We start from the raw sequence: 24,592 nt of genomic DNA, 5'->3' as shown, positions 1-24,592 counted from the left end.
CTGTACTACAGTGCTACACATACAGAACCCCATCACACAGGTACCTGTGTAGCTCTCAGAATGGATCCATGTGGTACTGATATGGTACATATTCAGCTGCTACTGGATTTCACCAATACTGTATTGTACATGTAAAGGACAGTTACACTTACCCGTACATATTCAGCTCAAAGTCCTTTGACCCTGTCACTGTTCCTCTCAAATGGGACTCTGTAGAGCTGCTTCATGGTGATGCTGTGTTTTCCCAAGATGCGTCTGATGGTGGTGATGCTCACATGGTTTATGCTGTTGAACACTTGCCTGTCTGCAAGTATTTGCTTTCGTAGCTGGTGGAGACGGATGGCATTGTCTGCCCTCACTAGGTCCACAACGGCAAGTTCCTGCTGTTGTGTGAACAGGCGTTGGCGTCCTCCCCCAGAAGGTCTTCGAGTCAGTCTAGAGAAATACAACCACATATTGTCATCGCTTTGCTTATTTTTCTTACAGTACTTTACTGTATATACTGTATCATCCACTGTACTTCAATATAAGTAATCATGCTATGTTTCACAGAAACTACCACTTTGGCTGCAAAAGGAGCCTTAGCACCCTGCAATACCCTGTATACTTGATATGGTAATGGTATATACTGTAGAACAGTGCTATAAAAACCATCTGAGTGGAGTAGAAGGTAGAGAGGTGAAGACAGACCTGTTTTCTAGTCGGAATGTTCTTATTACAGATGCCACTGTGAAGCAGCTTAGATGTGGGTGGACTCTCTGCCCAGCTTCCCTCATAGTCAGGCCATGGTTGATGACATGGTCCACCAAAGTTGCTCTTATATCATCAGAAATATGGGTCCGTGCATGGCCTCTTCGACTTCGACTTCGACCTCGACCTCGACCTCCTCCTCCTCCTCTTGCTCTCCCTCCATCCATGCTTGCAAAGTTCTTGAATTGGCTAAACTGAGGGCTTTTTGTAGTTGGCTAATTGGTGTTCAGTTTTACAAGTAAGTGCCTTCAGGTGTGTATTTGAGTGGTTGCAATTACCCAATGTGTTTTGTATTTTGGGTACATGTGTTTTCCAAATGGCACCCTGAAATTTCATTTTGTGAACGAAGTGTCTTATGTATGAAATAGAGTGTAGCATGCAGGACCATGTGTGTTGCATAAAGGAGTAAGTGTGTTGCATAATTGCAACTAGGGTGCAAAGCAGCGCTTTTGTTTAAGGTAGGGGTACATGTGTTTGAGGTATGGTAACAAAAGCTTCAAGTTGTGTTACTTTAGTCTAAGCATGGGTTTGTAGTGTTCAAGCAACGGGCAAAAACTGTAATATCTCAAAAAGTATGAAAGGTATGACCACCAAAAGATACAGCTGGCATTAGCACAGGGAGCAGAACAGATTCAAGTTTAAATGGTGGAAATCGGCTGAAAACGGAGGGAGTAGTTAACCAGCAAAGGTCGGAGCAACTAGAATAAGGTAGAATAAAGTTTAAAGAGAAACAGGATCTCAATAGTGTGAATTCACACAATAAACAGAGGAGACAGTTTTCTGGTTGTATGAATCTCAAACATACTGGTTCCAGTCTGAGTACATATACTGGGTAAGTGACCTGGAAACTTACTGGAAGGTGACTCTAACGCATGATAGGTGGAGCAACATGTGAAACCACAGCCCCTAAATGTTTGTTTACACTGTCTTCTTGAAATATCTACTTGTGTGATTGTGTCTTAAAAATGTTCTGTGTCTTTAAAACAGAGAAACCTCTGCTTTTATATGAACTTTTCAGACGACTAAAAAGGACGATAACTAAAAGGTGTTTCTCGTAGTTCTGTCAGTCTGTGATAAATATCTTATAAAAATCATTGATGTGTCACAGCTGTGGCTGTCAAAAATGATCTTAAATAAATACAATGAACTTTGCAAATTCTTCTTTAAGCTGACTGTCCAGAGATAAGCTATCAAACCTGTGATCGATCAATATGCCAGATCTACAAGTTTTTTAACTGAAGGAAAAAAGTGTGTGACTGAGGAAAGTTAGTTTTGCAAAACACCCCAAAAACACATTTTCAAGAAAATGATAAAAGGAATCTTGAGTCTATGTAAACCTGTTTAGAGCAGATGGTTTACTTTATTTTTACAAACATATAAACTTCATAGAAAAAGTAAGGAAACTTATATTTGGACAATCAGTTCTTTGCTGTCGCACTTCTTGGCAAAAAATCTTATGCTACTGGAAAGTGTTGGGTCTGCGCTTCCACAGGCCCCGCTGCTTTAGAGACTTATTCCCGTTAATGAAACAAGACGAACAGCTCAACCGGTTTTTCACATGCTAGCAAGGGAAGGATCTCAGAGCAGCCCCTCTGCCCTCGGTGTCAGACCACTACGAAGAACCATCACGCCACAGCAGCCTTTTATTTCTGTGACACACAGTTTACACAAACACCCATTATAAAAAAAAAACCTGTGGTTATAAAAGATAAGGCACTTTCATGTATACTTTCAGTTATCTCCTAAAAGCAGGAAAAGTTGATTTCAATCAATAAGAGACCCTCTGACTGAACTGTGCTTTATTTTAGGTCCCCTTCAGATATGCGATAACATGCTAAATGAAATATAACTCTCCAAATGATGCTATAATTGACTCTTGCACACAGGATGTAGGGAAGAAAAGTATTTAAACTTCAGTTTCACGTGGTTATTGCTTCAAGAACGTAAAATATGATTTTGTGAGTTTGAAAACACATAACATTGTGTGCTAAAATCCTTCAATTCAGAGCCTGGAGACATGCTTACAGCTGAGTTTTACTAAAGACATTGCCCATATTAGGAAAGAGACATGTGTTTGGCTTCACTGATTATGTAATTTTCTGGCCCTCTTTCAATGTGACAAATCAAATACAGTCCACTCCGGAGCTGCAGACATTTCACAACTCAGAAACCACAACCGAAAAAAAATCTGCTTGATTTATTTATGCACTTTGTAAAAGACATGATCCACTTTGTCTGACTTTCATTATCTGTATCATTATTATATTATATGTAAACAAGGAAAGCTTTCCCCTCATAGACATAGAAGTACTCCTGATAATTTTATCACAGCTGTGGTAATGTAAGCCACAGCTGGCCAAACAACATGCTAACATGTGAAAAGGAGAATCCACGTCTTCATACACTGAACAAAAATATAAACGCAACACTTTTGTTTTTGCTCCTATTCCCCATGGGATGGACGTAGAGACCTAAAATTCATTCCAGATACACAATATAACCATCCCTCCCAAACAGTGGTCACAAATCAGTCCAAATGTGTGGTAGTGGGCACATCTGCTATATTGAGATAATCCATCCCACCTCACAGGTGTGCCACATCAGGATGCTGATCTGACATCATGAGTAGTGCACAGGTGTACCTCAGACTGCCCACAACAAAAGGCCACCCTGGAATGTGCAGTTTTGTCTCACAGCAAAATGCCACAGATGCCACAAGCAATGAGGGAGCGTGCAATTGGCATGCTGACAGCAGGAATGTCAACCAGATCTGTCGCCTGTGCATTGAATGTTCATTTCTCAACCATAAGCCGTCTCCACAGGCGTTTCAGAGAATATGGCAGCACATCCAACCGGCCTCACAACCGCAGACCTCGTGTAACCACACCAGCCCAGGACCTCCACATCCAGCAGGTTCACCTCGAAGATCGTCTGAGACCAGCCACCCAGACAGCTGCTGGAACAATTGGTTTGCACAACCAAACAATTTCTGCACAAACTGTCAGAAACAGTCTCAGGGACGCTCAACTGCATGCCCGTCGTCCTCATCGGGGTCTTGACCTGACTCCAGCTCGTCGCCGTAGCAGACTTGTGTGGGCAAATGCTCACATTCGATGGCGTCTGGCACGTTGGAGAGGTGTGCGCTTCACGGATGAATCATGGTTCACATTGTTCAGGGCAGATGGCAGCTGAGAATGTCCCAGTTCTTGCATGGCCAGCATACTCACCGGACATGTCACCCATTGAGCATGTTCGGGATGTACTTGACCGGCGTATACGACAGCGTGTACCAGTTCCCACGAATATCCAACAACCTCGCACAGCCATTGAAGTGGAGTGGACCAACATTCCACAGGCCACAATTGACAATCTGATAGACTCCATGCGACGATGTGTTGCACTGCATGAGGCAAATGGTGGTCACACCAGATACTGACCGGTTCTGGGTCCCCAGACCCCCAATAGCGCAAAAAACTGCACATTCCAGGGTGGCCTTTTGTTGTGGGCAGTCTGAGGTACACCTGTGCACTACTCATGATGTCAGATCAGCATCCTGATGTGGCACACCTGCGAGGTGGGGTGGATTATCTCAATATAGCAGATGTGCCCACTACCACACATTTGGACTGATTTGTGACCACTGTTTGGGAGGGATGGTTATATTGTGTATCTGGAATGAATTTTAGGTCTCTACGTCCATCCCATGGGGAATGGGAGCAGTAACAAAGGTGTTGCGTTTATATTTTTGAGTGTATATAAATTAAAGTTGAAAAAAAGTTGGACGGTAAAGTTGCTTCTCAGCCACTGCGGCCACATCCTCACCGTTTTTTAGGCAGTTATATAAACATACTGTGAGTGAGTCATAAGCTTAAATACAATAGTTGAAGGAACAAAAACTTAATGTTTAAAAATACCAGTCAAATCTGATTAAAGTAAATAAATAATAAGTATACAATGTAGTTTTAAGACTTCTCAATGTTTCGTAACATTAATGTTCTATGAACTCGTGAGTCCAGAAATCTGAATGTCATGAAAAGTATTTATTATTCGTGTATTATTATTTTACAATACAAGGTTGTTTTTTTCCTGATACTTCATGCAAACCACATTTCTCCAGGCCTGTCCTAATCAGCTTACTCAGTATCACTAGATCCAATGCTGCTCCTCCAGCAGAGCATACAAAAGTAGGAGAGACCAGAGATGCCATGGCTTAGTTAGGAGACTGTTTGCTTCAAGGCCACTAGAGGGTGCTGCCATAAAACTACAATAAATGAATTGACCTTTTGACCTGCTCACACTCTTTTATGCAAAACCCTGCTGATGACACACACACACACACACACACACACACACAAACACAGATTCTAGGTCTGACCAACCGTGGGCAAAAAGATGACAGTCAATAAAATTCTAAAATTTTATTTATAAACACAATGAATAGTAGTTAAAAGTCCAGTGTCCCATTTAGGTACAAAGTAAAAACACACAGTCCAAGGCCAGAGCCAGCTATGCCACAAAGCCAGTTGCACTCCACACGTTGTTCACTTCAACAGGGGTAGCAATTGTCCTCTGAGACCCACCACCCTGTAAGTAGAAAGCCTGCACAGAGCAACAAAATAAGACAATTCACTATATAATTCACAGCCCATCCATCCCAAACATATCAGATCATTAGAGGTTTTGTCACATTACATACCTGCACTGAGAGACAAAATAACACAGCAGTGTTTGTAATGTGGGCTATAAGTAGACTAGCATATCAGTGCAATCAATTACACCTGCCTCCAATTAGTCCAGCCCTTTTACAGTCATTGACTGGGTGAGAAAACACGAGCAAATCAACCCAAGAGACAAGCAGGAAGACTCTCTGAAGGCTCCTGTGGCTGCACAGGCAGTCTTACAATTACGAGGTTGGAGAGTTGTTGTTTCAAAATGTTCACACTGATTTCACATGCTCATTAACTCACAACCAGCTGACCATATATATTTCTGCTGCTGAGCTGCTTTTTGATGGAGATTTTCTGAATTTATTTTGCTACCATAAGAGCAGACTCCATGCTGAAAGCATGTGCACTGTCACTTGCAATGAGTGGCACTAATGACGCTAAATTTAATTACAGGTCATGGACAGCCTTCATAAATGCTCATATTACTCACCCACACTGAATTCCAGCACAGGTTCATCTGGGTCCTGACTATTTCCTGCAAAGTAACACAAACGTCATCAGAACATTAAGTCAGAGAAACAACATTTGGAGCTTTTGTACATGATAAATTATACTGCAGTAGTAAAACAAAGTCAAGCAGCAGTACATTTATTAAAATCACCTTCAGCTGTAATATTTAAACTGATTTAGTGTCAATTTAGATTATGTTTAGATTAAAATGAAACTAGTACCCTTGTAATGTCTTTTTAAATTAGAGGTAAATATTTGTATATTTTTTACATAATATAATTATATTTACTGGATTTTCTCTCTATTGTAGTTTAGTATTATAGTTATTACTTGTTTTTTATTGACTTGTCTTGTTTTTACAATGATTTGCTCTGAATGCAGCCTTTAAAGAAAAGACTATCTGTTCAGTAACTATCCATCAGACTGGGTCCATGTTACCAGCCAAATGGGTAATAATTAAAGTAAGTTTGGAATTACGTATATTTGGGTGTTTAGGTGACACTTTTGCAAAAAAAAATTATATAATTAGGTTTAAAAGAACTAAACATGTATGTATTTAAAAACAATAAGTGTGTTAGAATTACTACAGCAACAGCTTGTAGCTCACTGTACTATTTTTGAGCACAACTTTGGTGCTTTTGCCTCATTTTTAAATCAGTGATCCCAGTAGCACAGTCTAAGCAGAGACCTCAGTGCTTGGCAAACAATCAATAGAATCAATATAATTATTAAAAAGAAACAAAATAAATGCCAACCATATAAAAAAAAAAACATAAACTTAAGGAAAAAACTAAACTTGATTTTGTGTCTTTAGGCTATTGTTAACAGCAAGCATGAGGTTAGTGCATATGTATTATTATTGGAAAGATTACTGCAAAGAAAAAAAGGTTGAACCAGGAGGGGGCGATATTGCTCTTCTTACCATGAGTTACATGCAGGCTATTACTTACCATGTCACTCACATTTATTTCACAAAACAGCTGAACCCACTTAATTCGATTTAATTGTATTTATGCAGAGCTGAATCACAACAACAGTCTCCTCGAGGTGGTATAGATTGTAAGGTAGAAAGTCTACAATTAAAAAGAAAAAACCTCAATACAGTGGGAAGGAACAACTCACTTTTAACAGGAAGCACCCTCTGGCAGAACCACGGTCAGGGAGGGGCAGCCCGCTGCGACCCTTTGGGGATGAGGAGACGAAAAAGGGGACAAAAGACACACTGTGGACGAGAGCCAGAGATGAACAAGAACTAATTATTGAATGCAGAGAGGTGTATAAACACATGGTGGGAATCCCCCAGCAGGGTAGTCCCAGGGTAACTAAGGGAGGATTCATGGTCACCTGATTCAGCCCTAGCTATATGCGTTGGCAAAAAGGTAACTTTGAAACTTAATCTTAAAAGTAGAGATAGTGTCCGTCTCCTGCATTCAAACTGGGAGCTGGTTCCACAGAAGGATGATCCCCTTCTACTTCTAAATATCCTAAAAACCACAAGGAAGCCCACAGTCTGAGAGCAAACTATCAAACTACGAGGTCTTTAAAATAAGATGATTATTCAAGACCTCATGTGTGATGGGAAGGATTCTAAATTTGATGCTGGACCCACAAATCATAAAAGAGAAACACTAACTCACACACACCAGAAAGTGCCAAGAATTATAATTATATGTAATTTAGTTTTGCGTTCCTTTATAATGCTTTCAACTATACAAATAAGACACTTCATGGGGGCGCCTGAGCCTTGTAGACACAACAAATACTGAACAAACCTCATGCGCCCTGTTGTTGACAAAACGATAAAAATGAATGTGTACTTCTGTCTTATTTAGGTCATTTTTGTAGTTTTTGTAGACAGACTACTGTAATTTCTCAATAAAATGTCGCTTATTATCGCTCACTCTCAAGAACAAAAACGTGAGTAATTTCCCAGTAGCTCACCATATTTGGGATCTTCTAACATCCACACTTCATGTTTAAACGGTGGTGCGGAGGCGGTGTACCGTCGCAGGCCGGATGTAGCATTCAGCGCGGTGTGCCTTTTTTTCAGTTGCTAAGCAACAGATTTGTCCCGCCCCTTTCGTTATGACGGGGCGGGCCAGTCCTTTGACTGGTGACGTTACAAAGAAACGTCAGGTGACGTTACAAAGAAACCTTAAACCGACCTTATATATAGACCTGGCTGTTCAGTTGAACCGCATTCACACAGCGGGACAGCAGCGCTTTAAACGTTCAAACACGGAGTTTAACACAAAACAACATTTTAGACATAAAAAACAAAAAAGTGAAATGGCAAGCTCGAACTGTAACACAATGACAAATGATGAAACAGTTCAGACCAATGGGGATAATTCTACAGTACATGCTTTGGTATCCCTCTTGAATAACTTGTTCAGTAGTTTTTCGATCAAGCAGTGGGGAGAGCTTATCTCAGGCTATCCGGATTGCTTCACCGCTAAGCGGCTTGTAGGTTTTGTAGAGGACGTAATGGACCTGTGTGAACAGTCAGTAGCAGTATCACCGCTGAGGTCTTCCCAGAACTCCCCTGTACATGAAAACTGTTCTGTCCACACCACTACTGGCAAAACGGTTTTGTCACGTGTGAAATTTTTGGACGATTCTGCTGAGCAGGAGTTTGATACAGCACAGAATATAGATGCTAACAGCCAAGAAACAGCTAACACAGAAGAAAGCTGTCAAAATGCTGACCAACACAGTGCTGCAAAAGCAGAAAACAATCCAATTCCAGATCCCCAGCAGCAGAAATCCTGTGTTGAACATGAAGCCAGCATCCCACCGTTAACAAACGTAAGTCAAACGGAGTCATATAAAAAGATACAGCATCACAGATCTTCTGTAGACTGTGAGCCACCTGAAAAAACCTTAGACTTTGAAAGATGGTTAGAGACATTAATTCAGGCTGTGCTTTCAAAGCTTGGTAAACTTTTAAAGTGCCCTCATTCTCACCAAAAACGTTTGTTGGATCTACTCTTGGACAAATTCAAGGGGATGGATTTGCATTTAGACCGAAAAGTGCAGAATTATTTTGACTGCATTGCTAATGCGATTTTCACTGATATTTGTGACAAATTACATAAATTGTCACTAATATCATTGGAAATGGGGAGGAGTGGGGAGGAGGATTCAATGAATTTAATGGAACAACCAATATTTAATATCATAACTACTTCAGTATTCCAAGAACACCTGTTGGCAGTAACAGTTACTGATAGACTGGAATCATATGAAAAGAAAGAAAGATGCAGACTTTCAGTGGAAATCTTTGTGGAAGGACTGATTTCCCAGGTTTCAAAAAAATCAGGCACAGTCTTCAGCATTGAAAGTGCTGAAGCTATCTCCAACCGGCTTACCATGAAAATCTGGACTGAAATCAGGGCCAGATACGACAAAATCCCACCAGAGAAGTTCAAGAAACTCAGCGAGAGGGTTTTCAAATCCCTCTGTAAAAGATGGAAGCATGCATCTTTGGTGACATTCTGGCAATTAAACTTCCAAGATCTTGATGAAGATATTGTTAAAACTTTCAAAAGAAAGATATTCACAGAACCAAGTTGCATATCTAAGTGCTTCTCATCGGTGCGTGCATTTTTTGGGAGGTGTAAGGGAAGAAACAAAGTTTCCACTTTATAGTGACGTCGTGATATCAACAGCAAAATATTTTCTAAAACTCACTGGACACTTTAAATGAGCTAGTTTTACATTTAGATCAGATCAAGTCATTTTTGAAATCCCCAGGAATGGTCGCGGCAGATGGCCACCCCGCCCTGAGCCTGGTTCTGTCGAAGGTTTCTTCCTCTTAAAAGGGAGTTTTTCCTTCCCACTGTCGCCTCGTGCTTGCTCAGAGGGGTTTGTTCTTTTGGGGTTTTCTTTTTAATACTGTAAGTTGTTACCTTACAGTGTGAAGCACCTTGAAAACACCATTGTTTCCTTTGGTGCTATACAGATTGAAGTGACTTGCACTGATAACATAACTAAGCTGGAACTTTAATTTAACATCAATAAAATTATAAAAATATTACATCTTGATTTCTGCTTGTTTTCATTGTCTGTGACTTAATGAATACAAATGTGTAATTTAACAGATTTTTTCTTTATGTTAGTCTGACCGGTGACTCCACGTTGGCCTTAGGTGTTGGCGCGGATACGCTGCAGCCCCTGAGCCATTAATGGCCCAGCACACTACAGTAAAAACAAAACAACAGCCATCTGTCCAACTAGGAAAGGAAAATAATAAACTGCCTCCTTGGAGGCAACCTGACTCAAAACAGTTGCAGTCCAACTCAGACCGACTGCAATCACTCTCAGGCAGATTGATGAAGATCTGCAAATAACTGTTGTCTAATTTATAAACGCAGACAGATTGCCAACACGTCTGTTCACAATAGAGGACTGTACTTACATGGTTGCAAACTGGTTGTTATCTTGCTTATATGAAAACATTGCTTTGGAGCAATGAAACTCAAACACATTCATTTTTAAAATGCTTCAAAATGAAATTTTGAAGCATTTGGCTTTATGCTTTGAAAGTGCCGTTGTGAGTGGGAGTGTGAAATCCTTACTTGATGTGTTCCCTTTGCCTTTACTGTTTTCAGTTTTATCAGTTTTCAGTTTTATTTGTCATATGCAAGTTAGCACAGGGTCAACATTGCAATGAAATGTGTTTGACGAGCAGCAGTCACTCAGCAGCATGGTACAGTAGAAGAAAATATAATAAAATATAATAAAATAAAATAAAAAATAGAAAAATAGTAAAGAGCAAAATATTAGAGAGACGTGGTAAAAGAGAAAAGATGACTAAATATATATATATGTATCTATAAATATATGTACACTAGTGATTAAATAAGAAAATCTTGAAAAGAAATATGACGGGAGGTCAGATGGGATATTGCACAGGAATGAGCAGCAGAAAATTACAGTATTACTCAGACTTTTAATAGTCATATTGTCAGTTTTGGCCGACGGTCATGGGTCACTTCCACTAAAATAGCACGAGACTGGAGTAAAATGTACTTTATTAATGAGAACACATGGTGATACAGCAAAGAATCCAACCCTTCTGAAAAGCAAATGGCTTCCTGTTATACTCTACCTGATTCAGGTGAGCATCTGGAATAGACCAAGTCTGGGGGTCAGCAAACCAAAGGGAAACAAAACCCTCCCCATAAGAAAACCACTACAATATAACCAACACGTTCTCACTCCCAAAGCGTAACATTTTACGCTAGGTGACAAATCGTCACCATATTACATTTTCGGCTACCCACCACGTTCCTGAACGACGACCTCGGAAAAAAGAGGAAATATGAGAACTGTCTGGACTGAATCTACACGTTTGCTCTTTTTTTTCAAGTCGCTTAGAAACACGCTATTTAACATCATTAAAGTCCTGGTTAAGGTCAGGAATAAGGTTATGGTCAGGGCTAGGGATAAGGTTAGGTTTAGGGCTGGAATACAGGGCTGGAACGTCTATTACCGCGGGAGCGTCATTGAACTGGATTCCAGCCATAGCCCGCCGCGTACCATAAGAACGCCGAAGGTCTCCTTTCACGTTCCTCAGGAACGCCGCGGGACGTGACAAAACGTCGACATGTTACGCCTCGGGAGTGAGAACGGGCTGATATAACACATCATAGACATATGAAGATTTGTAACAAGTCCTATAAATAACTCCATAACATATAAACTTCAGTCTCTTCTATATACATTAAAACAGCAGTCCCCAACCTTTTTTGCGCCACGGACCGGTTTATGCCCGACAATATTTTCACGGACCGGCCTTTAAGGTGTCACAGATAAATACAACAAAATAAAACTAGTACCGATACCGGAAAAAAAGAAGATTTATTCATAACACACGTGAAAGACCCAGGAAAACAGAGTTAACGATAAAAACGATAACAAAATAACGATCAAAAACGATAAAAACTCTGAAAACCATACATTTCACACCCGAGCCTCATCTCTCGACCAAACGACGGTCCGTGGCCCGGCGGTTGGGGACCGCTGCATTAAAACACCTTAACCACAGTTAGGTTTCAGCCCTCGCTGACTCAGAACAAAGTAAGACAATCAGAGTTCGATTGGTTTTTACTTGTGCAGGGGAAGCCTGGTCGGATTCTCAGAGTTGCAAGCTCTACACCCAAACTCAGACAACTCCAACTCCAGCCTCCACTCGCAGCCTTTTATTGAATGAAAACAGTTACACAACCGCCCATTGTAAACCCCATATGTTGTGTGGTAAAAGCTAAGGCACTGTGTGTGTGTGTGTGTGTGTGTGTGTGTGTGTGTGTGTGTGTGTGTGTGTGTGTGTGTGTGAGTGAGAGAGAGTGTATGTGTGTCTGTATACGTGACTTCCTGCTTACAAACGTTTTAACCGCATCTCTAGTCATAAAAGGGTCATCTCCCCTCAACCTCGTATATGGCTTAACCTCTCTAACAGTCCACCATTTACATGGTGAGCCCATAAAGGGCAGGAAGTGAACACTCCTTACCAAATAAGGAAACCAGAATCTTACATAGATTGTGCCTGCAGTTGAAAACTATAGCTAGTAACATCCCCAACATCCTACATGTGGGGGAGGAACAGAAAATATCTGAACATACAGTTCAAGACAAGGTCCAAGCACAATAATGACAACTTTTAACAAAATCACTCCAACACACTCCCCTAGCCTGGCACATTGGTTTTCTCCAGGAGCTCATAAGCAGGTGATTGAGCTGCTTTTACTCTTTACAAAGTGAGTACTGTTAACACTTCTCTTTTTACATATACAACTAATTTAGGTTACAGACAAATGATTAAATGTGAACAGCTCTAACACAGGTTCTTTTCCTGACACAGGTAGGATGGCCAGTCCCCCTGTCTCTTCACCTTTAACGAGTCACTTAATTAACAACCCAAAAAGCCTAATAAAGAATCACAATCAACCAGTGTGTGTTTTTCTTCATTACGGTTTTTAAATACAAATCAGTCAGTCAATTAATAAAAATACAAGTAAGGGTAATGGAACCCCTGGTCTCCATTACACACATAAATACCATAAAGACACTAAGTCGTAGAGCTCTGAACTCCTTGCTTCTATGATATTTACACTTCTTCTTGGCCTTCTCCTTCACTCTGAGTCACTCCAGGATAAACGCATCAGCTCAGACATACAATAATTAAAATATGTGTAGGTGACCGTTTGGCAGAAGACGATGTCGAGGCGGTACTGCAGTGACACGTCCGTGGCTATCGTCGGGGCGGTGTCCTGCATCAGAAGGAAGTCAATAGACTTCTTGGCTTTGTTGCTCATCATGGCGCTGTAGTCTGTGGGCGTGGCCTGCAAAAAGTGTAAATAAACCATCAGAGACCAAACACAAATATGCCTTCCAACCACTAGTTTAGACAACATCTTGCAAAGAGTGTGTATTTCAGAGTGCAGTTGTTTTTAAATTTGACAGAAACAGAAATAAAGACGGAAGAGAAGGACAACAGGGAAAGCAGAAGCACCGACACACTGAAATCTTTTAGGGTCAAGCTCCAGAACTAGCCACAAATCCTGCTGGAAAGAACCTAAAAATACTTAAAAATACTTGCAGAGATCGAATGGAGCCGTTAACTCAAAAGCCTGGTGTCAGGCATGTTCTTTAATAAATAAGAAACGAGCTGATATGTTACAGACCTCAGTCTTTACGTAAAGAAAAAGCTGACATTTAGAGCGGTCTCGCAGCAGATTTTAAAACAGTGACACTGATTTGTGGGGTTTTTGGGCAAAAATTTGAACCTTTTTGTTTTATCCATGTCCTTGAACACAGCTCGTGACTTGGGCGCTTTCATATGTACCGATTCATTTAGGTTTGTGCACTGAGGCCAGATTTAGGTATTAAAAACGAGTCAGTCATAACACTTCTTACATTAGTTAAAAAGCTGAGCTTACACTAAACCAACATTTAAATTTCCCCTTGTGGGACTAATAAAGGTATATCATATCATATCATATCATATCATATCATATCATATCATATCATTACTAAAGTATTGCTGCAACATTGTAAAGACAAAGATGACACACAGACCAGACATAAAACACTGAACACTTTTTAAAGACGAGTCATTTAAGAGTATTTTCTCATAGAATAAAGTCAGCTGATATGGTGAAGGAAAAATCTGCTCACGAATCCTCCAACTTCTTAAAAGTAAGGAGTGACCTGAGCTGGAAATCAACATGAGAGGGATGACTCAAGAAGAAGAAGAAGCAACAAGAAAAGAAAAACAGAGTTCAGAGTGTAGTTAAGATATCAAGCTGTATCCACAATGTGTGCCAAGAAACTAAGCTTGTCTGTTGTCATGCTAAAGAAATAAAAAATCTGGAATCAGAAAACAGCCAATAACTGCTGATCAACTCACCCACTCCTCTTCGTGCCAGTCCACGTGCAGTGACGACTGGCTGTTGTGACCGCTGTACTTTGCTCTCAGCGTATCCTGGTCATTGCGGAGCACTACTTGTTCAGACTCAGCGGAAGGAGAAGCTTTGGTTGCGATGTACTCGTACTGCGTTCAGGGCCTAAATAGCTGAAGCTAGCAGCTTGCAGCCGCACACTGCCACCAGCTGACGGGTCTGAAAGGAAGAGGGTATGAATGAAATATGAAGCGTCCCCACGTAACGTCAAACACTTTTAGTACCTTGTCAACCAGACTGGCGAGCGTCCACTCCAGTCCGCTGGCCGATTGGTCTTTGGCAGCTTGAGACAGCCTCTCTGCGTAATAGCTGACCTGAGTCTTCAGCGTGTTGACGTAGGCGATGATCTCTTTGGCTCGGACAGTGTCCTGGGGTATGTGGATGATGACTGAGCTGGAGAGGGCACTACTGCAGGGAACAAAGACACACCGACACATCTGTATCCGAGCTGGGACTGAGGACACTCACCAGCCACTTTATTAGGTACATGTGTTCAAAAGCTTGTGGCAGCAATTTAGTGCATTTAGTCAAATAAAGACAATAGAGTGGCCTGCAGGTGTATATTTTTGTAATGTTTCTGTCTTATGCCTGAAATATGCTTCAGCAGGAAATATACGCTGTAACTGGAAACAACAGCATGATGGACCGGTTTAGTGTTAAGAGGTGTTACATCTGAAGTTAGAACGTAAATTTCCTGCAGAAATCTAAATCAAGCTTCAGAGGTACTGTTCCAAAAATATAGGGAGGGACGTTACCCACCAGATGTAAAAACAAACACTGTCTGCATGCACATGCCTGCTCTCAATGAGCCTAATCGTGGCTGCAAGTCACCGGGCCGTTTAACCTGCAGTTAATTGCAAAGGTAAGAAGTACATGGAAATACTGTTAAATGCTGTTGCTGAGGACGTGAATTTAAATTGTTACTCAATGCTGATACTTTATGTAGCTTTCTTACAGTATTTTCCAGATTCCGGTAATAAACAGAGTCAGATTTAGGGAGACTAGTCTTCTTCTTCTGGCATTTAAGGCTGAACGGGGAGTTGTGGTATAAAAACGTATAGTTTTGTAAAGTTGGCACAGTTGCTCAAATTAGCCAAGCATGATCGACCTTTTTAATCCCCAACCTGCTGGCAGAAATGTCCACCTATTAAAAAACACATATCTCTCTTCAGAACTATGACGCCTAAATAAAAAAACCTTAGTTTATATGGTGAAAAATTATTTGAGAGAATCTTGAAGAGCTGCTGCTCCTCCACATCGAAAGGAGCCAGATGAGGTGGTTCGGGCAACTGACAAGGATGCCCCCTGGATACCTCCTGGGCGAGGTTTTCCGGGCAGACCCAGGACACGCTGGAGAGATTATATCTCTCGGCTGGCCTGGGAACGCCTTGGTGTTCCCCCGGATAAGCTGGAGGAGGTGGCTGGGGAGAGAGAGGTCTGGGCTTCTCTGCTTGGGCTGCTGCCCCCGCGACCCGGCTCCGGATAAAGTGGAAGAAAGTGGATGGATGAATGAATCTTGAAAATGAACAAGTCTTCCAGTACAGAGTAAAATGTGAGAGTGAAAATATTGCGTGTACTTAAAACCCCTGGAGGATCTTGGGTCGATTTGTGGCTATTTTCAAATTTTGATTACATGCCATTTGCACAGTGTTGAATGGACTATAGCCAAATTCTCCAAAAAAAAAGTTTGATATGATTTTATTTCAAAATTCAAGTCTGACTTCCTTCAATTAGCTTCAGTGGCTAAGCTACAGACAAACTTACACTATTGTGCTTAGTGGTCGATTTGTGCCCCATTGAAACCCATTATAAACGCTATTTTTCACTGCAAATTAATTACGGTCAAAGGGATCGTTGATGTTTAGCGTTCATTTGTAATTCAGTTGTAATTTTTTTATTTGTCCACCGGGTGGCGCCCTTGCTCCACATTTGACCCCGGGCTGGAAAACAGCGGGCTGCTTAGATAGACCTGCGGGAAATGAAGCCTCATTTCCGGCGTGCAGCAGCGGCTTCGCCCACTGATCAGGTGGGACAATTTTTTGGTCCCTAGGACCGTGAGAGGGTGCTTTTTTTTTTTTTTTAGTCAACAGGAAATGACGTATTTGTTGTCACGTGGTATCGGGCGTGTGTGCTGGAAAAACGGGTCCCCGGTGATCGTGCCCCGGTAACAATGGCGTGTCCAGCGGGGTGGCCTGGGGGGGCACAGGCCACCCCCCAAACCAGACTGGCCACCCCAGGTGCCACCCCAAAGGCAAAACAATAAAATTCAATCAAATATCAAATGTCCGATTATGTTTTCACGGTGACGCTCAGATATCCGAGTGTAAGTGAATGCAGCATCGCTTCTGCGCTATGCGCATCACGTTAGCAAAGGTAGGAGAGCCAAGCGCGAAAGATGGCACTGCAGGAAACAATTTTTCGGTGAAAGAAAATGAGGACAGAATAAATGTCCCGGTAAGTAATATCAAGTTTGTTGAGTTTAGTAAACTTCGGTGAAATTAGAATACCAAGGAAAAAAATAACACTTAAAGAATTATTGCAGCTGTGGAATATTTCAGACAGTATGCTACTGAGGGCAGCTAACATAAGAGTTATGCGTTATAAGATATAATCTAAGTCGTAACATTGCTGTATGGAGCTGCAGATTTGGTTGCAGGTTAACATAGCTGGACTGGCCATCGGGCATACCGGGCATATCCCCAGTGACTTATTTTTTATTTTTTTTGTAATGGCATGAACAATGAGAGGTGGTGGATTGGCCAGATGCAGGTCGATGTGTAGAAATAACTCCGTTGTTTGGTGGTGGCTATGACGGGGCTTCCACAGAGGCAACAGGTGGATGAGGGAAGGGGAGGCAGGAGGAGAGACCCGAAGCAGCCACCAGTCCGAGTGTCAGGTGAACTGAACTTCAGGTAAGAAGTTATGACCTGCAGTCTATCTGGGTCAGATATAAACCAAGTTTAGGTGGAGTTTATTTTCATGTTGCTGACTTTTTACTGTCAGTTGCAATAACTCATACTGCGTTCTAGCCAGTTTGACGGAGTTTTTATACAGCTGGGTGGGTGCTATGATGTTACTGATAGTGAACTTTATTTTATTCATAAGGTTAGTAGAGTTGCCAACGGCTCCTTAAAAAAATGGAATGGTCCCTCATTCAGAGAAAATATTACACGTTTCGTATTGAGCTGAGAAGAGACGCAGTTTGTCCCGAACTTCAGCTAGAATGGAAAAAGACACAAAGCTGGATTTATTCTGTCTTTATGCTGCACAGCTGCCTCTTCTCTCATTCTCTCCCCCTCCCTCTCCTGTTGCTACTTCAATCATGAAACTGATCAATGATCAGCTGATCGGCTTTTCTCTCTTGTTTATCGCCCACTTTGCGCCAGAAAGAGGAAACCAGCAGATGTTGCGCTAAACAACAGCAGCACGTTTAAGCTTGATCGGCTGTTGTTAGAATGTATTTAATATTAATTTCTAGTATCAGCTGATGTTTGCTGGAGCCACAGCTGTAAAGCTGCTGGTCATGATGTCTGTTTAGATATGTGGTGAGAGGGAAACATGAAGATGAAACCAGGAGATGTCCTTACTGAACCATCAGAGCTGAACAGGTGATGGAGAAACAGGTTTACCTTTTAGGTGACATGAATGAGTTGAAGGGAAGTTATGAACTGTTTCTGAGAGACAAATAACACCAGGATCCTTTTTTATGTAGCAGACAGCTGGTAACTGTGCAGGGGCGGGTCTAGCAAAGTTTTGCCAGGGGGCCAGGTAGGGCATTAACAGGGAAAGGGGGGCACAAAGAAATACTTTTCTTTCTTATTCTCATTTAAAATACCTAGTTTTTATTAAATAATTATCTAAATCTTACAACCAAAGTTTTTATCTGACGTAAAATGTATAGAAATCATACATATACCAACAAGACTGTACATCACTGTCACAACAGGGTTTGTTTTCAGTCAAAGTCTTTATGGCTTTACTACCTGGTGGGTCGGTCTGTAGTAAAAATGCCCAATTTTTTTGTCCCAGTCCAGCCCTGCAGGTTAATACTGGCAGTGTCACCATGCCAGCTGACTGTATTTTATCATCAGCCAGTGTTGTTCTTTATCAATATTACCAAAGTTTACGATAAGGCAGCATAGAAAGTATTTACTTGCTTTCAGGTTTCATTCAAATGTTAGTCTTTTCAGTTGTTTCCCCACTTTTTTCCTGTTTCAAAATCAAACACCAGTTTGTGAGAAGATTATCTTCTTTTTTTAACAGGCAGATAAAGTTTTGCATTGGCATTGGCTAATTTGTCAATTGTTTGTTACAAATGTTCGTATTTTAATTTTCAAAAATGTTTTTGCCCAAAACATATGTGCACTATATGTCAGTAAAAATACTATGCAAATATTGTTGTCCTTGACTGCTGAGTAAACACTGACAAAGCACTGATTGTATCTCTTGTACTTTATCAACGCAGTATCTAAAAACTTTGCACCGTAGTGGTTAAAATCTCATTCTAATAAGAGTTAAAAGTGCATTTGGTTATTAGGTTTATAGGATTATTGAATTATGGTTAAGGGTTGGTAGAATTTTTTTTTAAAACATTATCTGCCAATTAAATCTGCCACCCTTCTCCAAATCTGTGCCCCTACCTGGCCCCCCCAACAAAAATTTTCTAGACACGCCACTGTACACAGATGGTCTGAATTTGTGAAGCGAGTGGTATCGCGTTTATCGAAGTCGGCTCCTCGTTGTTTTTTCTAAGCCACGATTAGGCTCATTGAGAGCAGGCATGTGCATGCAGACAGTGTTTGTTTTTACATCTGGTGGGTAACGTCCCTCCCTATATTTTTGGAACAGTACCTCTGAAGCTTGATTTAGATTTCTGCAGGAAATTTACGTTCTAACTTCAGATGTAACACCTCTTAACACTAAACCGGTCCATCATGCTGTTGTTTCCAGTTACAGCGTATATTTCCTGCTGAAGCATATTTCAGGCATAAGACAGAAACATTACAAAAATATACACCTGCAGGCCACTCTATTGTCTTTATTTGACTAAATGCACTAAATTGCTGCCACAAGCTTTTGAACACATGTACCTAATAAAGTGGCTGGTGAGTGTCCTCAGTCCCAGCTCGGATACAGATGTGTCGGTGTGTCTTTGTTCCCTGCAGTAGTGCCCTCTCCAGCTCAGTCATCATCCACATACCCCAGGACACTGTCCGAGCCAAAGAGATCATCGCCTACGTCAACACGCTGAAGACTCAGGTCAGCTATTACGCAGAGAGGCTGTCTCAAGCTGCCAAAGACCAATCGGCCAGCGGACTGGAGTGGACGCTCGCCAGTCTGGTTGACAAGGTACTAAAAGTGTTTGACGTTACGTGGGGACGCTTCATATTTCATTCATACCCTCTTCCTTTCAGACCCGTCAGCTGGTGGCAGTGTGCGGCTGCAAGCTGCTAGCTTCAGCTATTTAGGCCCTGAACGCAGTACGAGTACATCGCAACCAAAGCTTCTCCTTCCGCTGAGTCTGAACAAGTAGTGCTCCGCAATGACCAGGATACGCTGAGAGCAAAGTACAGCGGTCACAACAGCCAGTCGTCACTGCACGTGGACTGGCACGAAGAGGAGTGGGTGAGTTGATCAGCAGTTATTGGCTGTTTTCTGATTCCAGATTTTTTATTTCTTTAGCATGACAACAGACAAGCTTAGTTTCTTGGCACACATTGTGGATACAGCTTGATATCTTAACTACACTCTGAACTCTGTTTTTCTTTTCTTGTTGCTTCTTCTTCTTCTTGAGTCATCCCTCTCATGTTGATTTCCAGCTCAGGTCACTCCTTACTTTTAAGAAGTTGGAGGATTCGTGAGCAGATTTTTCCTTCACCATATCAGCTGACTTTATTCTATGAGAAAATACTCTTAAATGACTCGTCTTTAAAAAGTGTTCAGTGTTTTATGTCTGGTCTGTGTGTCATCTTTGTCTTTACAATGTTGCAGCAATACTTTAGTAATGATATGATATGATATGATATGATATGATATGATATACCTTTATTAGTCCCACAAGGGGAAATTTAAATGTTGGTTTAGTGTAAGCTCAGCTTTTTAACTAATGTAAGAAGTGTTATGACTGACTCGTTTTTAATACCTAAATCTGGCCTCAGTGCACAAACCTAAATGAATCGGTACATATGAAAGCGCCCAAGTCACGAGCTGTGTTCAAGGACATGGATAAAACAAAAAGGTTCAAATTTTTGCCCAAAAACCCCACAAATCAGTGTCACTGTTTTAAAATCTGCTGCGAGACCGCTCTAAATGTCAGCTTTTTCTTTACGTAAAGACTGAGGTCTGTAACATATCAGCTCGTTTCTTATTTATTAAAGAACATGCCTGACACCAGGCTTTTGAGTTAACGGCTCCATTCGATCTCTGCAAGTATTTTTAAGTATTTTTAGGTTCTTTCCAGCAGGATTTGTGGCTAGTTCTGGAGCTTGACCCTAAAAGATTTCAGTGTGTCGGTGCTTCTGCTTTCCCTGTTGTCCTTCTCTTCCGTCTTTATTTCTGTTTCTGTCAAATTTAAAAACAACTGCACTCTGAAATACACACTCTTTGCAAGATGTTGTCTAAACTAGTGGTTGGAAGGCATATTTGTGTTTGGTCTCTGATGGTTTATTTACACTTTTTGCAGGCCACGCCCACGGACTACAGCGCCATGATGAGCAACAAAGCCAAGAAGTCTATTGACTTCCTTCTGATGCAGGACACCGCCCCGACGATAGCCACGGACGTGTCACTGCAGTACCGCCTCGACATCGTCTTCTGCCAAACGGTCACCTACACATATTTTAATTATTGTATGTCTGAGCTGATGCGTTTATCCTGGAGTGACTCAGAGTGAAGGAGAAGGCCAAGAAGAAGTGTAAATATCATAGAAGCAAGGAGTTCAGAGCTCTACGACTTAGTGTCTTTATGGTATTTATGTGTGTAATGGAGACCAGGGGTTCCATTACCCTTACTTGTATTTTTATTAATTGACTGACTGATTTGTATTTAAAAACCGTAATGAAGAAAAACACACACTGGTTGATTGTGATTCTTTATTAGGCTTTTTGGGTTGTTAATTAAGTGACTCGTTAAAGGTGAAGAGACAGGGGGACTGGCCATCCTACCTGTGTCAGGAAAAGAACCTGTGTTAGAGCTGTTCACATTTAATCATTTGTCTGTAACCTAAATTAGTTGTATATGTAAAAAGAGAAGTGTTAACAGTACTCACTTTGTAAAGAGTAAAAGCAGCTCAATCACCTGCTTATGAGCTCCTGGAGAAAACCAATGTGCCAGGCTAGGGGAGTGTGTTGGAGTGATTTTGTTAAAAGTTGTCATTATTGTGCTTGGACCTTGTCTTGAACTGTATGTTCAGATATTTTCTGTTCCTCCCCCACATGTAGGATGTTGGGGATGTTACTAGCTATAGTTTTCAACTGCAGGCACAATCTATATAAGATTCTGGTTTCCTTATTTGGTAAGGAGTGTTCACTTCCTGCCCTTTATGGGCTCACCATGTAAATGGTGGACTGTTAGAGAGGTTAAGCCATATACGAGGTTGAGGGGAGATGACCCTTTTATGACTAGAGATGCGGTTAAAACGTTTGTAAGCAGGAAGTCACGTATACAGACACACATACACTCTCTCTCACTCACACACACACACACACACACACACACACACAGTGCCTTAGCTTTTACCACACAACATATGGGGTTTACAATGGGCGGTTGTGTAACTGTTTTCATTCAATAAAAGGCTGCGAGTGGAGGCTGGAGTTGGAGTTGTCTGAGTTTGGGTGTAGAGCTTGCAACTCTGAGAATCCGACCAGGCTTCCCCTGCACAAGTAAAAACCAATCGAACTCTGATTGTCTTACTTTGTTCTGAGTCAACGAGGGCTGAAACCTAACTGTGGTTAAGGTGTTTTAATGCAGCGGTCCCCAACCGCCGGGCCACGGACCGTCGTTTGGTCGAGAGATGAGGCTCGGGTGTGAAATGTATGGTTTTCAGAGTTTTTATCGTTTTTGATCGTTATTTTGTTATCGTTTTTATCGTTAACTCTGTTTTCCTGGGTCTTTCACGTGTGTTATGAATAAATCTTCTTTTTTTCCGGTACCGGTACTAGTTTTATTTTGTTGTATTTATCTGTGACACCTTAAAGGCCGGTCCGTGAAAATATTGTCGGGCATAAACCGGTCCGTGGCGCAAAAAAGGTTGGGGACCGCTGTTTTAATGTATATAGAAGAGACTGAAGTTTATATGTTATGGAGTTATTTATAGGACTTGTTACAAATCTTCATATGTCTATGATGTGTTGGTTATATTGTAGTGGTTTTCTTATGGGGAGGGTTTTGTTTCCCTTTGGTTTGCTGACCCCCAGACTTGGTCTATTCCAGATGCTCACCTGAATCAGGTAGAGTATAACAGGAAGCCATTTGCTTTTCAGAAGGGTTGGATTCTTTGCTGTATCACCATGTGTTCTCATTAATAAAGTACATTTTACTCCAGTCTCGTGCTATTTTAGTGGAAGTGACCCATGACCGTCGGCCAAAACTGACAATATGACTATTAAAAGTCTGAGTAATACTGTAATTTTCTGCTGCTCATTCCTGTGCAATATCCCATCTGACCTCCCGTCATATTTCTTTTCAAGATTTTCTTATTTAATCACTAGTGTACATATATTTATAGATACATATATATATATTTAGTCATCTTTTCTCTTTTACCACGTCTTTCTAATATTTTGCTCTTTACTATTTTTCTATTTTTTATTTTATTTTATTATATTTTATTATATTTTCTTCTACTGTACCATGCTGCTGAGTGACTGCTGCTCGTCAAACACATTTCATTGCAATGTTGACCCTGTGCTAACTTGCATATGACAAATAAAACTGAAAACTGATAAAACTGAAAACAGTAAAGGCAAAGGGAACACATCAAGTAAGGATTTCACACTCCCACTCACAACGGCACTTTCAAAGCATAAAGCCAAATGCTTCAAAATTTCATTTTGAAGCATTTTAAAAATGAATGTGTTTGAGTTTCATTGCTCCAAAGCAATGTTTTCATATAAGCAAGATAACAACCAGTTTGCAACCATGTAAGTACAGTCCTCTATTGTGAACAGACGTGTTGGCAATCTGTCTGCGTTTATAAATTAGACAACAGTTATTTGCAGATCTTCATCAATCTGCCTGAGAGTGATTGCAGTCGGTCTGAGTTGGACTGCAACTGTTTTGAGTCAGGTTGCCTCCAAGGAGGCAGTTTATTATTTTCCTTTCCTAGTTGGACAGATGGCTGTTGTTTTGTTTTTACTGTAGTGTGCTGGGCCATTAATGGCTCAGGGGCTGCAGCGTATCCGCGCCAACACCTAAGGCCAACGTGGAGTCACCGGTCAGACTAACATAAAGAAAAAATCTGTTAAATTACACATTTGTATTCATTAAGTCACAGACAATGAAAACAAGCAGAAATCAAGATGTAATATTTTTATAATTTTATTGATGTTAAATTAAAGTCCCAGCTTAGTTATGTTATCAGTGCAAGTCACTTCAATCTGTATAGCACCAAAGGAAACAATGGTGTTTTCAAGGTGCTTCACACTGTAAGGTAACAACTTACAGTATTAAAAAGAAAACCCCAAAAGAACAAACCCCTCTGAGCAAGCACGAGGCGACAGTGGGAAGGAAAAACTCCCTTTTAAGAGGAAGAAACCTTCGACAGAACCAGGCTCAGGGCGGGGTGGCCATCTGCCGCGACCATTCCTGGGGATTTCAAAAATGACTTGATCTGATCTAAATGTAAAACTAGCTCATTTAAAGTGTCCAGTGAGTTTTAGAAAATATTTTGCTGTTGATATCACGACGTCACTATAAAGTGGAAACTTTGTTTCTTCCCTTACACCTCCCAAAAAATGCACGCACCGATGAGAAGCACTTAGATATGCAACTTGGTTCTGGGAATATCTTTCTTTTGAAAGTTTTAACAATATCTTCATCAAGATCTTGGAAGTTTAATTGCAAGATTGTCACCATAACCGCTGCATGCTTCCATCTTTTACAGAGGGATTTGTAAACCCTCTCGCTGAGTTTCTTGAACTTCTCTGGTGGGATTTTGTCGTATCTGGCCCTGATTTCAGTCCAGATTTTCATGGTAAG

At 41.1% G+C, this 24,592-nt stretch overlaps 2 protein-coding genes and 1 long non-coding RNA gene across 5 annotated transcripts; 1 reads left to right on the top strand and 2 right to left on the bottom strand.

The window, feature by feature from the left end:
* Positions 1-5,153: 5,153 nt before the first annotated feature.
* On the bottom strand, positions 5,154-10,707 carry LOC146692350 (uncharacterized). Its single transcript, XR_014915176.1, has 4 exons — positions 7,869-10,707; positions 7,050-7,149; positions 5,908-5,952; positions 5,154-5,349 (listed from the first exon to the last, which is right to left on the bottom strand). It is a non-coding gene; the product is annotated as an uncharacterized LOC146692350 (long non-coding RNA).
* Positions 10,708-10,946: 239 nt separating this feature from the next.
* On the bottom strand, positions 10,947-16,401 carry LOC146692349 (inositol polyphosphate-4-phosphatase type I A-like). The gene is made up of 3 exons (XM_085432476.1): positions 14,617-16,401; positions 14,341-14,551; positions 10,947-13,273 (listed from the first exon to the last, which is right to left on the bottom strand). The coding sequence occupies exons 1-2, from the start codon at positions 14,827-14,829 to the stop codon at positions 14,498-14,500; spliced, it is 267 nt and encodes an 88-aa protein (XP_085288602.1). The 5' UTR covers positions 14,830-16,401; the 3' UTR covers positions 10,947-13,273; positions 14,341-14,497.
* An 85-nt stretch (positions 16,402-16,486) lies between these two features.
* LOC146692348 (inositol polyphosphate-4-phosphatase type I A-like) lies at positions 16,487-24,199 on the top strand. Of its 3 annotated transcripts, XM_085432472.1 has the most exons (5): positions 16,487-16,846; positions 17,219-17,304; positions 19,558-19,741; positions 19,807-20,017; positions 21,075-24,199. In XM_085432472.1, exons 1-4 carry the CDS (start codon positions 16,724-16,726, stop codon positions 19,858-19,860), a joined length of 447 nt encoding a protein of 148 aa, XP_085288598.1. In that variant the 5' UTR covers positions 16,487-16,723; the 3' UTR covers positions 19,861-20,017; positions 21,075-24,199. The 3 variants fall into 3 exon arrangements, with proteins under 3 accessions (XP_085288598.1, XP_085288596.1, XP_085288597.1); XM_085432470.1 differs by having other exon boundaries at positions 19,558-20,017; XM_085432471.1 differs by having other exon boundaries at positions 19,558-24,199.
* Positions 24,200-24,592: the final 393 nt, after the last annotated feature.

Source organism: Copadichromis virginalis, linkage group LG15, assembly GCF_057382275.1.
Source record: "Copadichromis virginalis isolate Kocher_CV1m ecotype Utaka linkage group LG15, C_Virginalis_male_GT1.1, whole genome shotgun sequence".
Classification (NCBI taxonomy): domain Eukaryota; kingdom Metazoa; phylum Chordata; class Actinopteri; order Cichliformes; family Cichlidae; genus Copadichromis; species Copadichromis virginalis.
Note: the sequence above shows the minus strand (reverse complement) of the source record. Positions and strands in the feature narration are given on the sequence as shown.